The 18,330-nt window shown below is 35.8% G+C and overlaps 3 protein-coding genes across 4 annotated transcripts in view; 2 read left to right on the top strand and 1 right to left on the bottom strand.

Annotated features, from left to right (window-relative positions):
- LOC134843687 (calnexin-like) overlaps positions 1-18,330 on the top strand; it is a 160,404-nt gene that overhangs the window by 98,492 nt on the left and 43,582 nt on the right. The window lies entirely within an intron of this gene.
- LOC134843688 (deoxyhypusine hydroxylase-like) overlaps positions 1-18,330 on the bottom strand; it is a 233,704-nt gene that overhangs the window by 171,827 nt on the left and 43,547 nt on the right. The gene's annotated exons all lie outside the window — the stretch shown is intronic.
- On the top strand, positions 578-17,755 carry LOC134843834 (uncharacterized). Of its 2 annotated transcripts, XM_063860126.1 has the most exons (14): positions 578-1,504; positions 2,105-2,125; positions 2,380-3,037; positions 3,959-4,472; positions 7,852-8,130; positions 8,737-8,803; positions 9,081-9,280; positions 9,594-10,006; positions 11,732-11,827; positions 12,592-12,740; positions 12,977-13,435; positions 13,885-13,993; positions 15,566-15,835; positions 16,312-17,755. In XM_063860126.1, the coding sequence occupies exons 1-14, from the start codon at positions 1,275-1,277 to the stop codon at positions 16,849-16,851; spliced, it is 4,005 nt and encodes a 1,334-aa protein (XP_063716196.1). In that variant the 5' UTR covers positions 578-1,274; the 3' UTR covers positions 16,852-17,755. The 2 variants fall into 2 exon arrangements, with proteins under 2 accessions (XP_063716196.1, XP_063716197.1); XM_063860127.1 differs by lacking the exon at positions 2,105-2,125 and having other exon boundaries at positions 579-1,504.

Here is an 18,330-nt window from a genome sequence, read left to right as displayed (position 1 = left end):
AGCACTACGTTAAAAAAGAGTCTCCTTTATGAATTCAGTAATTTCGCAATCAAATCATTAAATATGTAAAGTCCAGTTGTTCTTAATGTTTCGTTTCTGATTTGAAAATACGACGATATGAAACCCTGTAGTTTTGGAGATTTGACCGTTTCGATTTTCAAAGAAACTTTAAGTTGTAGAAGCACCGGAGGCATGAAACTTCTGATTTTTTTGGCTCAACGGTCATCGATCCAAGAACAAAAGCCGGACCCGCAAAAGAAGTAAAAAAATTCTTTCCGACATTTTTTCGGCTCAGTGCCTTTCGTCCTATTTTGTATTGAATCACTAGTGGTGCGAACTTTCACTTCGTCTCTTTTGAAAGTTTTTTTTGTGCGTACTATCCTCATAATAAGTAAAAAAAAGTTCAACGGGCTAAAAGTCCAACACCTTTGAGCGAGAGGGTCAAATCGTGATTCTGATTCTAACATCGGCTTAGGCTGGATCTTGCAATTAAGAGCCGCTGTAGCATTGGAAAAATTTAAAGGGGGATTTGACCCCTCCTTCAAATCTGCTGTTGGCGTAAAGAGATCCATTTTAAGTATCAAAATGGTACCACTCAATTTAATTAATTTTGCTGAAGAGAATTGATTTCGTGTTGCGTTAGTCAAATACAAAACGTCTTTTATTTTCGAACTTATCTGACATAACTGAGCTAGCTTACGTTAAATATCATAGTGGCCGCTAGTGAATAATTACTATACGGCATTTCAATTTGTCCACTAAAGTTTCATTTAAGTAATGGCTGGCAAATGTTTCATGTTTGCTTTTGTGGAAAAAATGCTGCGCAGACATGAATTTAGTTTGCTTTAATTTTTAATGATTTTATCCTGACATAAATTTATTGTTTCCTAAACATTTCCAGATCTCAAATTGGTTTTCCATTTATCGACTATATTTAGCCGTATGAACTCTATTGCTCGTGGAAAAAATATGGGCTGACGGTTTTGTTGAAATGGCCTTGGGATATTTTTGTTCGGATTCGGAAGACATTGTAACGAAAATGAAAACGAATTTCCAGCCTTCAGTTTGTTCTTTCTTCTGCCGCGGGTAATCGTAACAGTTCCTTCTACTTGCTCAAAATTGGACTGGAAATTATGGCTCAATGAATAATCATTGCGGTAGAAATGTTACACGCAAAGTGGTGGTAGAGATCTTGCGTACCCAGCTAATCTGCACGTAAACAAGTTTTGTCTGGCGGCGGATTTGAAATTAGAAAACATACGAAACAGCAACTCATGAATGTGACACTTGAAACAACTCAAGAAACAACTTCAGTAAATCCAGAAAGCACAGTTGAATCGATACAGACACAGTTAGTCATGGAATCAAGAGGAAACATGAGCTCTTTCGTGCCTTCAAACCCAGTCCCAATTGACTTCTACGGGACAGGTCAAATGCCGACAATGCAGGCTTTCAACAGTGACCCAACCGCCATTTATATTTCAACATCACCCGCGACAATGTAGTAAGTTCATTTTTAAGATATGTATTGCGTATACGTCGTTATTTGAGGTAGGTTGTTGCCAGCTTAAGCGAGCAGTTGAAGTCGCCATAAATGCTAAGTCGGCTAGTTTGATCCATATCAGGAATATGACTCGCACATTAAAACTAAAATCGTATCTTAATTTTTATAGACGATATCGGTGGACCTAGGATTTTTGCAGTGGTTGGCGCTTGGCGGATTTTCGGAAATATTGACGTCCCTTTTCACAATCAAATGTAATTCTACGATATTTTTTTAAAGCAGGACGCATGTCATTTTTTCTGTGCCATAGCTAATTTTCTGAGACAAAGGGCAAAAGTTAGTGTTTTGGGCCATTGCGGAAGATTTGTCCTTCACAAAACAACAGTTTTTTGGCACGCGCTTCATGCTTGTCTGTATTTAGCGCCGAAATTTTTCTTTGTGGCGCTTTTTGGTTCTTAAGACTACAAAAGAGGTCCTAAATTTAAGCGCAAACCCCAACAGGTGTTGAAGATCCCAAGGAAGCGGGGTATTTCTTGAAGTTGTCTCACAGTTATTTTAATTGCAATTTGAAGCAATAACTTTATCTTGGTTTCGCTTTAGTCACCATTGGCACTACTGGAAGTAAGTCATTTTTTCCGGATTCATGATTACCTTATTTATCCTTCTGTGTCTTTTCAGTCATCCCTCAAATTGTCGTTTTGAGTGCAAATTTCGTACACATCATACCTCTAGGAAGGTTTATCGATAAGTCACCAACTTAGTGATAAATTTCACAAATTAGCAATGTTGTAGTTGAGCCTGGAGGTGTGTTAGTTTCAAGATAGAGCGTAAGTTCCGATCATTGGTTTGTTTAGACTGCGTATGTGTTGTTTTAGCTCATATCAGCCATACTACTATCCATACTCAGGAGACGCATCTGTCGAGATGGTCCCAACCACCCTCCTTTCCCCTCCCATGGGACCCACCTACATTCAGCAGTCTCCTATTGGTGCTAACCACTCACAGATCCCAACAAACAACAATCACCTGGTTCCCTCAAATATGCCTTCTGCTGTCACATATCTACCAATAAACAACAACTTGCCTCCTCAACCGACGGGGCAAGTGCAGTACGTTACAGAGACAACCCTTCAGGTGCCTGGATGCTCCAGCCAGGAAATCAAGGTCGAGAAATCTTGCTGCTGTAACGGTCAATCAGTGCAAAACACTTCTAATCATTGTCACAATTCACATGCCTTCGCTGAGAAATCTCAGGTTTCTTCATGTAGCTACGAAGTAGCGGCAAGTTCGCAAAGAAGTCCTGGTTTCAGAAACGCCAGAAACTTTTCGTTTAGTCCAAACCATCACCCTTGTCATTCGAATGGACCCCCTCGTACACTGTACAATGCGAGAGGGTACCATTCGTCAGTTAGTTGCTGCAATACACCTCATGGGTCGTCAATGGACGAGTTCACGACATCAGGGGCCGAGAGTTGCCAGGAGTGTCGTTGTAGTCACAGAAGCAATAGTAGGAAAAACAGAAGACGCGCTGCTGTAAGTTGAGCATTATGTGGTGATGTACTTGAATTTTAATTTAGATAAACGAACTCACTTAGTGCGTGTGATTTTTTTTCTGTAATGGAAAAGTTTTTCAAGTTTAGTTTTTGCTGTCAAATGTTAGAAAAAGTCCATAATACATTTATGTTTGATTGAGCTCACGAACACTTTTTCAACGATCTGTTGGCTAATTGGTAATTTATGAAGTTTCTGTACAATCTTTCTGTTTAAATATATTTTGATAAAAAATTGGGGCTTTCAGTAGGGAGAGAACCTTAAGCAGAGGAATTTTCAAGAGTAATGGACTGCCTTTTGAATGTTGAATTGATGGGATTATCTCGAGAAATTGTTTGAAGTCGGCTAATTTGACTTTACCATCATTCAACTTTAATGTTTGATGAAAGATAACATGCTCTTTCATTTGAAATGAAATGAAGTTGTTTTGAAATGATATGAACAATGTTGCAATCCGAGTAATCAATGTTAATTTTTAATCATCCATTAATTCTTAAAATCACATGATGGAAAAGTTTCGTGGATAGTCTACGAAAACAAAATAATGTCAAATAAACAAACTATCAATTTGTCAAATTTTTATATTTTTGACAGAATATTTGATCTGAAGACTCAGTCCTAGTTACCGTTTCTGATTTTTCCAACATGGTGATATTTATTACTTGTGCTCCGGCATGATTATTTCTATAAATTTCTAAAGTTTTTTTCTGAATAGTTTGATTAATTGATCTGTTAAGTTCATTAAACTTCGATGTACTCGCCGCACCTATGCGACTTAATGGCCATATTCATTAAGCGCAATTTCTTATTATAAAACGCCATTACTCCAAAACATTTTAATGTTCTGATAGTATTTTGGCTTTGCGGAATAAATGGTTTTATGCTAATTGTTTTTTTTTCTAGCGTCGAAAATCAGGAGACGGCATGAACACTATGAGTTCCTCTGAGTCATTGAACCAAGGTGCTTCTAGAGAAACCTCAAAATCGGACCAAAAGCAGCGTGCTAAAAACACACCCGGCTTAATACCTCTGGCAATACACCGGGGACTTGAGCTGGACCTAGATTCAGAAGATTTCCCGGAACTTCCATCTTCGTCGAACGGGACCAAAACTAGTTTAAAAGACACTTCAACCAATCTAAACATTGCTGCACCGGATGATGCAAATGAAAGATTTTATGATAATTTGGCTGTGAATAATAGGAAAGTATCTAGAAGAAAAGGAACTCCAACGCTAGCCAGAAGAGCTTTAGAGCTTGCGCCAAAAATTACACCGAGCAATGGAAGTACAAAAGAACGCGAGAGTGCGTCAAATATAAATAGTCCCGTGGGAGCGGCTGCGCCTGGGTGGACGAAATCAGGGGCTGCTGTACTGCAGACGCCGTACAATCGTGCAGTCAACGTAGCTGCTCAAACTGGTTAGACATTATTTGATATTGACACAAGCAAAGCTTGTGTGATAGTATGAATTCTCTTTTTAAGTCGCAAATATAAGTGTTCATTTTGAAAGTGTTCGTTTTGATCATTAGCCAGCTATTAAGTACAGCCAATGCTAAGGATATTAACACAGACTATTATATCGCAAATAGCACTTTAGCTTCAAGGTATCATGGATCTGTAGCGTAGAGGTATGGAAGGAGACCCGCAAGAGAATAAGAGGGTTCGAACCTGGACTGGGTCGGATGTTTTTAATGAACTTTTTTGTTTGCTAGTTAAAATGCGCCCGCTCTATAAACAGGCATGTTAGTTGGTAATTTTGTTTTTCAAATTGACTGGTACTGCTAATGGGTCATAATGGGCGTGCGTCACTTAGCAGTTATGTAGACTCATAATTGGAGTGCGTCACTTAAGAAATTTTGTTGACTCAAAGTTTTTCTTATCCAGTTTTTTGCAGATGCGTTTTCGGTCATACTTTTGCTCTGTGTGTTTAAAAGCTTACAACTGCGATTTTAATTAACAGAGGCCCAATATTTAATTTTGATGCTGGTTTTTATTTAATATTGCCTTCACTGAAGGTTAATGAATAAATTAACGACAAAGAAGGTTTTTATTATGGGTCACAAGACTTTTTTCCTGCTGGCAATTCTATATTTAGGTTTAGCGTACATTTTTCAAGCTATATACTACCTACTATCTTGTTTTTTTTTCAGTTTTTTGCTTGGACGGAAACTTACCTAATTGCCGCAATTTTTACTTAAGTGTCAAAAAACGTTTCTTTTAAGTGCATTTCATTTCCTTTTGTAAAAGGGGAAGGCAAACTTCACTGTCAAACATCAAAAATAAATTCATTTATCTTTCTCGTGATATGTTTTTTCTTCGTATTACTGAGTTTTTGAATTAAATTATTAGAGCCCAACATTTGAATTTCAGTTTCAAAAATAGTATTTCAACATTAAGATTATGAAGATGGAAGAATTTAAAAAGGTATGGGTGAATGCAAAGGATGAGAAAAATTATTTGTTTTAGTACAGCTACTTGGAAAATTATAATAAGTTTCCAGTTTTCGCCTATTTTTTCACTATTTTCCGTTGTCCTAAATATTTTTTTCAGATCAATAAAAACAGAATGTTTGGAGTTTGCCTGATTTTTATTTGTTTAATATTTGATTTATTTTTTAGTTTTAACTAAATTTTTTTATCCTATAGTATTCGGCACTTTCCGATTTTTTCAACTCTCAAGCTCATCGAGCGATCGAATTGTTTAGGATTCCAGACAGCCTGAGAGCTTGAAAATTTTAATGCAAACATAAAAAGTTAGATTTGGCCATGGATTTGTCATCCCATTTATTTGTCATATCATGTTTTTTCCATATTTTTCTTATGTTTTTTTTTCGACTTCGCTGCATAAGATTCTTTGTCTGCTTTTTATCGCCTTTGTGGCCGCAGCACCAAATCTAACTTAAATATGGGGATTTTTTGCTCAAATTAAAAAATTTTGAAGCGTATTTTGGTTTTTGGGCAACTAACCGAGTTCCAAGAAGTTTCGCCTATTTTTTTTTGCTATTTGATGGTTTTTTTCTTGCTGTTCTTGAAAATTTTTTGAAAGTTGTTTTCTTTATAATTTAAGGAGTGTTTTTATGCATTTGATGCAGTGGTAACACGCATGCTTGAGACTCCAAATCCCATAATACATTTGATAACAATTCAGTAACGTGAGACTTGTTCCGTTTCAAAAGTTTTTTTTTTTGCGAATAATGGAATTTTTTCCGAGCATTTAAAAAGTGGAGAGGAACGTTGTATTCGGGTTTGTTCAAGTTTTTTATTTTTGTTTTCCACGCAAAATCAGGTACCAGAAATCTTGATCGGAATGGGTTGTATGTTATTCCAAATACATCTTATTAAAGCCCTTTCAGTAGCAATTCTAACGACACTGAAAAGTTGTCTCAGTATGCTGCTTGAATTTTTTTTAGCTTTAGTTCAATTTCGAGCGAGTAAAGCAAGCAAGCAGACATTTTGTCGAAGGATAGCCCAGGAAGTTTTAGTTTTACTCTTAATTTAACTATTTCAAAAAGTTTTCTTAATGCGTTTTGGGAATTAAAATTTCAAAAATTGTGCTGAAAAGTTGCAAAGTAGCATTTTTCGAACACAATTGGTGCCCAATTTGCCTGTCATACTGTGATTATCGTATATGCCTAAGTTCTGGGCTTTCGTCAGATCTTTTTAACTCACCACGCACAAAAAAAACGACACTAATTTGAATTTTTTAAAAAATTTTATAAGATTTTTTTTTTCGTTTTTCTATTCATTTTTGGGCAAAAACTGTTTTCCAATTTACCTAGTTTAATTATAACTGTCGAATATGCCTAAATTCGTTGAAAAAAACGCTAAATTTGTTTCGTTTTGTAAAAATGGGTTGTCTTTTTGAGGCACATATTTTTTCTGTGTTGCTAGTGATGTGAAGATCAGCTTCGCCTCTTAGTTAAATTTGCGGTATTCGTAAAATGACCGTCTAGTTTTGCGTACCCGTTGGTTATGCTATTGAACCAAGTAGCTGATGATTGCGAATAATGATGCAATATTGAAGCAAAATGCTTTTCAAGTTGAAAAGTTTGAATAGCGAGGCGAATCTTGTCTCGAAACTATTTTCTTGCTCGTGTTTTTTTTGGTTAGTTCTGAAGCAAGAAATTTGAGCCATTTAACATTCTGACCTCTTCAAGAAAGGGTAGTAGATATTTAATTAAAATAAGTTAATGCTTTGACCAATTGGAATTCAGGATATTTGAAATATTAAAAACTTAAAAGCTCTAAAACTCCAACAGCTGTTACGTTTTAAAAATGAGATTAATTTTAAAAAGCAAACACTGACATTGTGCTCGGACGGCAATAAATATTGTTTTTATTCAGAGGGGTGGAGACTCTTTAGGATTTTACTAGGTATATTCAGGAAATTAAATAAATTAAGTGGTGTCAAAATTATTATATTGATTTTTAAGCCTAATTGTTTTTTTTTTAATAGTCTCAGTCTGTGAAGTTTTTATTAACCGCTTTTGACTTTTTTAAATTCTAGATTGTATGACATCGTTTGAAAACTCAATTGGCCACGTGCTGTTACCAGTAGCCTGTCATCCATGTTTGAACCGTTTTTTAAAGTCAAATAATTGTTCTATCGAAATATCGTTCGAAATTAGAATATAGAATTGTATCCACTGCACATCGTGTTCAAAAAGTTGTTGTTATACCGACCATTTTGAGATTTGAGAATGAACCAGGGGGGCGTCTTTTTTATTTCGACCGATACCAGCGCTGTGAAAAAATTTTTAAAGGCTAAAGTTAAACAAGTGATGGTATTTCTGTTTAGATTTTGGATCCAGACTTGCGTTCCTTACGCTGATTCAGTTTTCTCCTATGTTTAAACGAGACCTAACACCTAGTAGCAATACTCAGAAAGATGGGATCACTTCGCAAGAATCGGCAGCATCAGCGAACAACTTTTTAATAGTTTCCTCCGCAGATAATGACTCAGGGTACAGTTCGCCTAAAAACAGGCAGGGAGTTCAATCGGGTGCAACCGAGAAAGGGAATGAGTGCCAACATGACATCTTACTCAAGAGCAATCAGCGGTCAATCGCTGTGGCTGGTTAGTTCATCTCATCAATAGTGAAGAATCACTAATAACTAAGTATGATGGGCATTTATAGAGCACTGTTACGTTCAGACACACCTGTGTTTATTCCTAGTTCAAAGCAATTATTCAGAGAAGTTTTATTTCTCTTGAAGGGAAAAGAGATTGTATGACTCCATGGATTGAGCGGAAAAAAACAAGTGTGTGTTAAAGATAAACGTAATTGTTCTGACCATTGAAAATGGGGAGGAACTTTGTATTCGGGTTTTAGTTTTTTTTTTTCACGCAAAATCAGGTGCCACAAATAAACATTGGAACATTTCGAGTGATATTTTGAAAACGCAGTGTCGAGAAAAACCTGTTGGAAGTTTTTGGTCTAATTTCGAGCGAATAAGGTGAGCGAGCAGGCTTGTTATGGCCTATTTATGCCCAGTTTAAGGCGTGAAAACTTTATTTTACTCGAGTAAAGTTTACAAGATTTTTTAAGACTATGATTGGAACAATATTCTGTGCTACTTGCACAGTAACCGGCTATCTTTGTTCTATTTGTGGATATGCTTGGAAAAGTTTTTCGTTAAGTTCCGAAGCATAAATTCATTATTTTGCTTTGTTCAATTTTAGTTGCTCCACCCATTCCGGCCTCGCAGCAGACAAATCCGCAACTTCACGGCGCAGTTTTACTCAAAAGGTCTGAATTGTAACTTTTGTTTGACTCTTTTTCCTCCCCCCCCCCCGCCACCTCACTTAAACACCAATTTTATGGTGTAGCGAGGGGCTTTACAGTTTAACTATGAAAACCAAATATGTTTCTGATGGCCTAATTATTCCGCATGCATGCCAACTTTTGTAGGTCGGACTACGAACAAAAATTTAAGAAAGTTTTGCAGGTGAGGGGATGGAAAAAGCCGTTTTTTTTTTTAAAATAGCCGACCATTTTATTTGCTATATTTGATCAATTAATTCAGTGCGCAGTCGAGTAACGCAACTAATGCACCCGTACAACAAAGTAGAAAAAAGAAGAAAGGAGCTGCAAATCGGAAGAAAAGAGGCACACTTACCAACGACAATGCAAACATGAACAACCAGCCTACGGACATTTGTACCACTTCGGGCAAAGAGGACGACGACTTGGATCTCTTTTCCCAGATGGACGACAACTTTCCAGGTAAACCTAACTTCATTGAACAAAAACTGTAAAAAAATGAATAATGCGTAGTTTTTCTTTCAAATATTTCAAGAATTATATTTAATGCCCTAAAAAGAAGTGGCCCTAAAAAGGACTGATTTAGGCCGTGTCTTTTTAAAGGGAAAAGTGAACATTTGTTTGCGCTAAGAGGCATCTTAAGTGTATTAAAACTCGAAAAAAGGCTCCGAAAACAAATCATTTTTTAAACGGTTTCCTTTTTCTTGGAATTGTTTTCAATTGGCTGTTAGTTATGGTTAGTTTACTTTCTGGAAACATTTGTTCTTTGTTTTAGCGCTGGTAAGCAATACGAAACCTTTGGTCAATCCTGCCAACGTAACGCTAGCTGCGGCACTCCAGGTCACAACTACGATTAAACAGCAGTCGGCTACCAGTTGGAAACAAACACAGTCATCCGAAAAGCACCAGGCTCAGCTCCTAACACACGAAGACACCTCCACAATTGATCCGAGCTTAAGAGATGGATCAAATACTAACGACGAGGGTGTGCAAAGGACGCCTATAGCTGTTTCAACTACTGTTACACAAACTGTAAAAGCCAAAGGGTTGAACTCTTCGAAACCTATGGTGGACCTACCTCTGACAGCCTTCCTGAAGTCAGTCAATGAGAAAGTGCCAGCCTCCAGTGGGACAAAGGGCGACGCAAAAGCTAATAAAGCAGAAAAGGGTTCAAAGAAATCTGACAAAGTTAGATATTAAATGAATTCGGCATTTTTTTGTTCAATTTTCTCACGAAAACCTCGTTGCTTTTCTTAAGCTTTTTTTTTCAAATAAAGGCTAATCAAAAGTCAAACTATTTTTGCAAGTAACGCAACATTAATGGTGCGAAAAGGCATCATTGTACTTTGTACTGAAAATTTATATATTACCTAGTTTTTCGTTAAGCCTCAAAGAAAGAAAAAAACGTTGAACATAAAATGTCTGAAATTATTCTTATGATAAATTTGTATTAAATTAGTCTATAAATATTAACGCTTAATGGCAGATCAAGTCAAACTCAAGTTACTGATCGCCGCTTTTTTGATAAAATTATCATTGTCGTTCTATTCCATTATATCCCTGTAGCAAGTTTTAGACCCCCTCTAAATGCAAAAAACATCTCTGCTTAGAATGTGGGCTGTAATTACATGCCAAAGAACGAAAGGATCCTACTTATTTTGGTCGTTTTTTTCTTAAAGACTTTTTTTAAGGTTTGTTTGGTTTTAAATTTTTTGTGAAAAATGTGAAGTCCTAATCTATCGTTTGTGTATTTAATATCCCTCGGCTTAGTTTCCACAGCCCTGATTTTTTAGAGAAGTAATAGGGTTTGCTACACAATAGCAAACAACTTGCGAGCGTAGTGCTATATTTCCTATCCAATTTTTTCAAACCTAACTCGCAAATAAAAGTGCTCCTTTGATGGCATTTTTGCTGCATAGCATTGGCAATTTAATAGCATTTATTATAATTGCTTCATTGGTGACTAATGTTTACGTATCTTCTTGCATACATGACGTAGATGCCAGGTCGTGAGACGCCTCATCTGGAGGTGGGGGCTCGATATTATTTTTTTCTAGGCTTTTTTAAAAAAGTTTTTTGCCCTTTTCAATTTTTTCAACTTTAGTTGGGTTACTTTGTCGTTTTCTCGCTTTTGTTTGCAAGATGCAGCTTTGCCTCTGTGTTAAAAGTTATTTTGATTTATTCCTGTCATGTATCAGCCCTGAAATTGTATAGTTTCTTTTTTTATGATTATTTTTTTTTGCTTCAAGGTTTATTTGGCTTAAATGGTTTCGACTTCTATATTTTTGCTTAGTCACTTGTTTATAGTTTATTAGTCACTCTCTTTGTAAAATTTCTAGACACAGGTAATTCAGTCCCAAGATTTCGGATTTTTTTTTGCAAAATTCATCGGCAAGTAGTGACAGTCATTCTATCGGAAATGGTACGAAGCTATGCTTTGCCTGTGTTGATTTTATTAAGAGCAATGAACGTAGTGAGTACTCTGATATAGGTCTTGCTGATTTCTTTTTGTTTTTTTTTAGGAAAAAGTCCTAAAATCTGTTCACACTCAATTTGATTTTCCGTTATTACAGATTTCCCAGCGAAATAAAAGTTTTTTATTTCAGTTTCCTTGCGTTCATTACTCTTTTCCAACTGTCAAATGACTGTTTTTTTTTTTGCGTCGGTATGTGAAGCAGCCGAAGTATAAACCAGCTATTATATAAACCAGATGCACATACGTAGCTGTTACATGAAAGTTAAGTAGCAATTACGAAATTCATGCATGTTTCGTTTAAATAACGTCGTAACTTTGGTAGGTTTATACTTAATAATAGTTTTGAGTTATATGTAAGTTTTGGCTGGCATATACTTATATGAAAGTTTTGGCTAGCATAATTTCGGCTTGTTAATTAACACTTGTATACTGTTTAGGTGCATGCTGTGAGTGACAGCGAGTTAGTTACCAAACAATCTCTGAAAGTGTCTGCAGCTTCTCCTACCAAGCAAAATCAAGCTTCCGAAATTTTGGTAAGGCTCACAGATGCTAATCATTTTGCGATAAAGTTTCAATGGTCTGACTTTTAAATTTCGCTATTTCGAAAGCCTGTTTTCCTATCCACTCGATTCTGTTAATCCTTTTCATTGTTTAAGAGTCGATGAATGTCGTTCAGGAAAAAATCCTTAAATTTGTTCAAGCTCAAATGTACTTTTTCGCGGTTTGATTTTTGTGAATTCGGTTCATTTCCTTTGTTAAAAGGAAGGCAAACTCCACTATCGAACAGCGAAAGTGTGAAGGTCACGAAAAACGGGATTGTCTCATAATTTCTAAAAAAAAATTCATTATCAGATTTCCCAGCGATATAAAAAAACTTATTGCTCTAAATTTCTCAGATTGGTGTCAATCATAAATTGTTCTGGAAGTTCAAAGAGCTTATGACTTTCTATTTTTTTCAAAAACAAGTCAGTACTTTTTTCTGTTTACTTGCGTTCATTGATTTTGCGTTCATTGAACTGTCTGATGGCTATGTTGATTTTGTTACAGCGTCTCTAATACTTATTTTCTACACATTTGTCTAGCTTTATTCTTTTTCTATGATTTGCAGCTCTTTTTTCATGAATCAGTAAAACAAGTGATGTCAACCACGAGTAACGCGAACTTCTTGAAAAATGCAAAAAATTTACAACCGGACTTCACGAACAAAAAATCATAGTTGAAACGATCAAAACAATATTGGAATAAGAATGTTAATTAGGCTGTTTTTTAACCTGAGGTAATAATTTTATTGTTTCAGAGACCTGCGAAAAAAGGGAAGCAGCGAGAGGTGCCAAAATCAAAGAGACCAACTCCATTGAAAAAAGTCATTCTGCAAGACAGGAAGGATCGCAAAAGTCTGAGAGAGAATGGGCTGAGCGACGGCCAGGAGCCAAATAACCAACTAAAGTAATACACACGTTCATTTTGGTTTAAGGTTCAAAATCTAAAAAAATCTAAATATTTGTGCTAATTTATTGTGTGTTTAGTGTTCAAAATTGGGTAAAGTTTACTGGTAAAAGAACAAGAAAATGGGTTGAAAAAAACTGTTACCATCTATAGTGGGCTTAAGTTTTTACCGTATACGGCTCGTTTCTCTGGGTGAATTTTGATTTGTCGGTTTGATTGCGGTTAGTTGTTTACAGCTCCGATTCTGCTCCAACAATGCAGCAAACTCTGGACAATAACCTTGGAGAAATCTATCATTCCTTATCCGACGTTTCGGACTCGTGTTGTGGTACTTCATTACTAAATACTTCGAACTATGAACAAATTGCGACCACTGACAATGACGATGATAAGGGAGCCGAAAGATCCAACTTCGCTGATGAGTCGTTTTGTGACGACACCGGCATCCTTTTGCCCAGTGCCGACGACAGGTTCAGTCATAGCGGGTTCTCGTCAGAAAGCCGAGCTAGTAGTATTCTACCGGCGTCAACAGTTCCATCACGATCAGACTCGGCAATTACCCTGTTTTCTCTGCCCGAATTACCTTCTGCCCTTAATACGAGTGACTCGGATTGCCCTGCTCGTTCCGAAACTACAAACTTGACTAGGGTGAAAATTGAAATATTGCCGAAAATTCACAGCAGGAAATTCAGGGAGTAAGTAGTTAAGGATATTCTAAGAAAAATATTAAAATTTAATGCGTGATTTAAAATTTAAAATACATCGTGGTTTTAAGAATGTGTGGTTTTAACAGAAATGCCTAGTGATCCGAGTCGCGAAGCAGCCCACTATTATTATTCAATTTAAAACATATTTTCAGATTATTAGTTGCGTGAGTATAGACATATTCCGGATTTCATTATGATCTCTAAGCAGAACTAACAGCAAAATATTAACATTGTTAGGCAGCAAAAGCTTTTAATTCAGTCTGTTTAAGGATTTCAGAATATAATTCCTTCAAGTATTTTCACTCGCTAATAATGTAATTTTCAAGTATTTAAAGTTGTAAGCATTTTTTGGTGCTCGGTGTGGTTGGGTAACGCGCTTGTACTTAATTATATTATACATATTGAGTATTGAGTTCTTTCATGGTATTTTTTGACAGATACTGCAATCATGTTGTTTCGAAGCCAATCAATGATGCTGCGATTGACCTTCTTCAGAAATTATTTGAATTTCAGTGCAAGTCATTCGTCAAACTGGACCCCGCAAAGGTGCGTCTTTCACTCTAATCAGCCCATAGTATCTACTTGAAAATGAGCTAATTGGTTATTAGCCAGTTTCTCCTGATATAGTCAGGCAGAAATTTGATTTTCTTGAACAAAATGAATATTAAATATGCCAGAAAAAAAATATTGAATCAGTTTCTTTATAATAAATGTTTTTACACTAGCAAGCTTGCGAGCGTTTGTGTATTAGTACGAACCTTCTTTTTTCTAACCTAACTTTGTTCTCTGCTTCATTGGTGGACCTGTTCTCTGCTTATTGGTGGTTAGTGCTTGTTTGTTTTAAATTAAGCGTCGAGTTCGAAAGTTTATTTTTATTTTTGGATTTCGAATCGGAATAAAATAGTTACCTTTAATCCAGTTCTTACGCAAGCCGAGCGAACAGTGCTAATTTAAGTTGTTCGGGCGAAACTAATGAATTTAAGTTTAAAACGCGTTTTTTCTCAAATTGGGCTGATTTTGACAAAAATGATGAGACCAATCTTGCTTCGATTTGTAACAGAATTATTATGGTGCAATTGTTTTTGCGAAAATCGGGCTCACAGTTTTCCACAAAAGCAATCATTTTTGGCTTTTTCTAGTCATTCAAAATTACGCCAAAACTATTTGTTTAATTGCTGACAACTATATAACAGCAAGCGTCTCATGTAGTCCAACAAAGTTAAAGAAGTAAATAATCGTATCAATGTTGTAAACAAATTTATTTTTGTTTGAAGGCCAAAAAATGTCATTTTCACAAAATAAAACACCAATGTTTTTACTTACAAAATTTTTTAAAACAGTTTGTGCCCATTTTTGGAAATTGTATCCTTGTTGAGCATTGTTGGGCTACATAAGAAGCTTGCTGTGATATAATTTTGTCAGCAATTGAACTATTTTTTTGGGATAATTTAAATCAGAACTGCCTTGTGATAGTACGATTCAAGTTTTTCCCCCATCCTAAATCGCAAATAAAAGTGCCATTTTTGATGTTTTTTGCCAATGTGAAAGTGCTATTTTTTGAGGCAGCATTGGCAGTACAATACCATGCGGTTTGAAATTGGATGAGTAATAACTTAACACAAATGGTACTTTTTTAATTCAATGATTCGAAAAAAAAATAATTGTTTTATATAACAGTTTAAAAACTAAAATTCAATTTCAGAAAACTTCTAACTCTGTATTTTTGCTAGATTTTTGAAATGCATAATTTTTACACAATTTGGTTTCACACTTACACTTTCCAATTGATTGCATGCAAAGTTAGTGTGGTTGCCTTTAGTTTTTTAAATTCCAAATTATTTCATGCAAAATTTTTGTTTTTGTGCATTTTTAAGCTCCTGATTCTTTTGCCGCTCTCTTGAAGTTTTTCAGAAGTCACAGCTTAGCCTCTTTGTCTTAAATTAGGTTGATTTTATCAAAAAATTGTCAACCAAAATTGTTGAAATTCAAAGAGCTTTAGGCCATATGTTCTTTCTTGAATTTATTCAAAAAACAAGGCAGTATTTTTTTGTTTCAATGCGTTTGTTGACTCGTTTCCAACTGTCTGTTAGCTATGTTTATGGGTTACACTTGTCTTAGGTGAAACTTAAAAGACGCTTGGTGATGGGCTTGCGTGAAGTGAAAAAACACCTGGGATTGGAGAAGCTAAAACTGGTCATATTTTCACCCAATATGGAGAAAGTGGCAGCCAAGGGAGGTCTGGATGACGTAATGGATGAGCTCATAGCATTGGCTCGCGAGAAGGACATACCGTTTGTGTTTGCTTTGAGTAGAAGGCAGCTGGGAATTACTATGAAGAAACATGTTCCTGTTTCGGTCGTGGGAGTGTTCAATTATCAGGGCGCCGAGGTGAGATGAGTTCAAATTTATAGATTTCAATTTAAAGGTTATTTTGAAGCCAGAGACATAACCGTTGACTGCACTAGAGAAGCAAAGGCAACGTCTCGATTCAACATAGGGATTGTATTAGCTTGAATTTCAGTGTCTTTTTTCATCTTTTTCTTCTGCATTTGTATGCGGCGTGCCGCTTCTGTTTGTCATTTTCCATCTGAAAGAAAATTTGAGAGAAATTTTCAAGCTGGCAAGCTAATTTTAACAGCGGTTTTGACTACATTTGAAAATGCATATGAGATCTAATGACGTTAGTTTCTTTTAGACCTAAATGATCCTTTGAAAAATATCTTAGGCGACTTATGTGACTTTTGACAGGAGTTAAATGTAAACTGAAGAAGACGCACATGTTGATCTTCGCTTTGTCTTCTTCTCTTGCCTCTGAATTTCGGTTGCCTTTGTTGCTGAAAAATTATGTGATATTTTTTTCTTAGGAAAGCTTCAATCGTTTGATGGAACTAACCGAATCGGCACGTGAAAAATATAAAGATCTTGTCATTCAACATCAAAGAGAACAAAGTGATGGTCTAAATGCTGAACAAAGTCTTTCATTTCACGAGGAAGAAACGATACCGTCAACATCTTTGCCAATAGCTGATACAGCTCCTGTGATTACTAACTCATTTCATCAGCAGTCCAGTAGTTTCCCATTTCAAGTGCTGCCTTCTTTTTCTGAAGACCGAAATGATAGAAAAAACGCAATAGTGTCACATCAAACTTGTAGTAACTCTTGTCGCTCAAACCACGATACAGATGCAGATAAATTTTGCTCTGAAAATCGACAAGTTAGTTGTGAAGAAAAAAGATCAAATCGCCGAAGTTTGGACATTCGTGGAGGTAAAACAGAGTCGTGTGAACAAGTGGACAGTTCTCAGTTACTGCTCGAAAGAAATGATACAGCCTTAGTCGCTCACCAGGAAATTAAGCTCAATATTAGCATATCAGATTCGCTACATCAAGCTGGAAGTAAATGATTTCATAGCTCTGATGTTTTTGCTAAAAAAACATTGTAAAAACAATGTGTCTTCGCCTTTTTGACCACCCTCCACCTCCAGGGGCTGATGTTATAATGAAATAATTTTGCGAAAGGATATTTTAGGGCTAATTCTGATTATTTTTGAAACTAAATTGGGCAAATAGTTTGTGGGTAAGTACGTTGGGTAGCTAAGTAGGGTGTACTTTAATAGTAAAGAAAAGGAAGCCTTCTGGTGGAAAAGGTCAAATTCGTGCGTGATGGGAAGCAGAAGTCGCGTCGGCTCCTGGTTTTAGAATTAGACGCAGAATTTGTTGTTAGAGATTTGATTTCAAATTTATTTGGTCATAAACTTATCCATTTTTTTGTTCTACAGCCTAAAGCTATTTCAGGTAAAACGGAAATTCTTAACATGCGCTTTAAACATTTGACGGAGGTCTGTTTGTTTTTCACTCTCATAAATTTTCTACATGCTTAACTATTCTTGGCTTTTTGAAATGATTGGAATAGAAAACCTCCGTTATCTGCCATTTTGGAGTCTGCTAAAACTAACGCCTCATGTTTCTAGCTTCTATGTGCCGCATCTGTGCTCAAATTATTCATCTGGGGTCATTTAATTTTGTGAAATCGGAGTGTTTTTAAAGGTAGATTCTAAAAGTGCAATTTCTTTATGATGTCTTGGCTACCTCCCAATAAAAAGTTAGATAAATTGGATAAAACGTTATGAGAGCGAGCTGCTTGTATTCCTTCATATTAGATGGTAACCTATTTAAATTATTTCTTTTTGACTCCAGATCTTGGAGAGATGACTCGATGGCTTTGATAGCTCTTGAAGTTATATCGAATTTATTAATCAGATACTTGCTAATTCGGCTGAAAATGTCATAATTTAAATTAAAATGGAATTTGTTTTCTAATAAAAAATATATTTTTTAATCATTAATTTTTCGAGATAAATTCAAATCTTGACAAGAAATTTTAGTGAACTGAAAGAATACGAGATAATTTTTGTTTTACTGAACGCACTGAAGAAAGTTATTCATGCTATAGACTTTTCTCCAGCCAAGTCTTTTCTAAAAAATTTATTGAAATTTCTTTGAATCTAAAAATTGAAAAATTAATTTTCTCGCATTCATGAAGTGAGAAGGAGGAACTAGCGTGTTTGTCATGTCATACAGAATCCTTCATCCTGTAAAGAACGCCAGCAGAGAATTGAGTATGGTATCATAAAACATTTTTAGTCATGGCTTTGATTTGAAAAGAATCGATAAAATTGACTCAGTGTCGAGAAAACTCTTCTTATTATTTCCGTTTCTCATACTAATTTTTAGACTGCGCTTATTTATCTCCAGCAAATGCTTCTGTTATTATGTGATGTAACTTTTTCTAAACGAAGTCCCATTATTTTTGTGTTACTTCAATATAGTAGCTTGTTTTATCCGCTTTACGAACGCCCATAGATTGATGCCTGATATTTAGA

The sequence above is a fragment of the Symsagittifera roscoffensis genome, chromosome 4 (genome assembly GCF_963678635.1).
Source record: "Symsagittifera roscoffensis chromosome 4, txSymRosc1.1, whole genome shotgun sequence".
In the NCBI taxonomy this organism is placed as follows: Eukaryota; Metazoa; Xenacoelomorpha; order Acoela; family Convolutidae; genus Symsagittifera; species Symsagittifera roscoffensis.
This window is presented reverse-complemented; position numbering and strand designations above follow the sequence as displayed.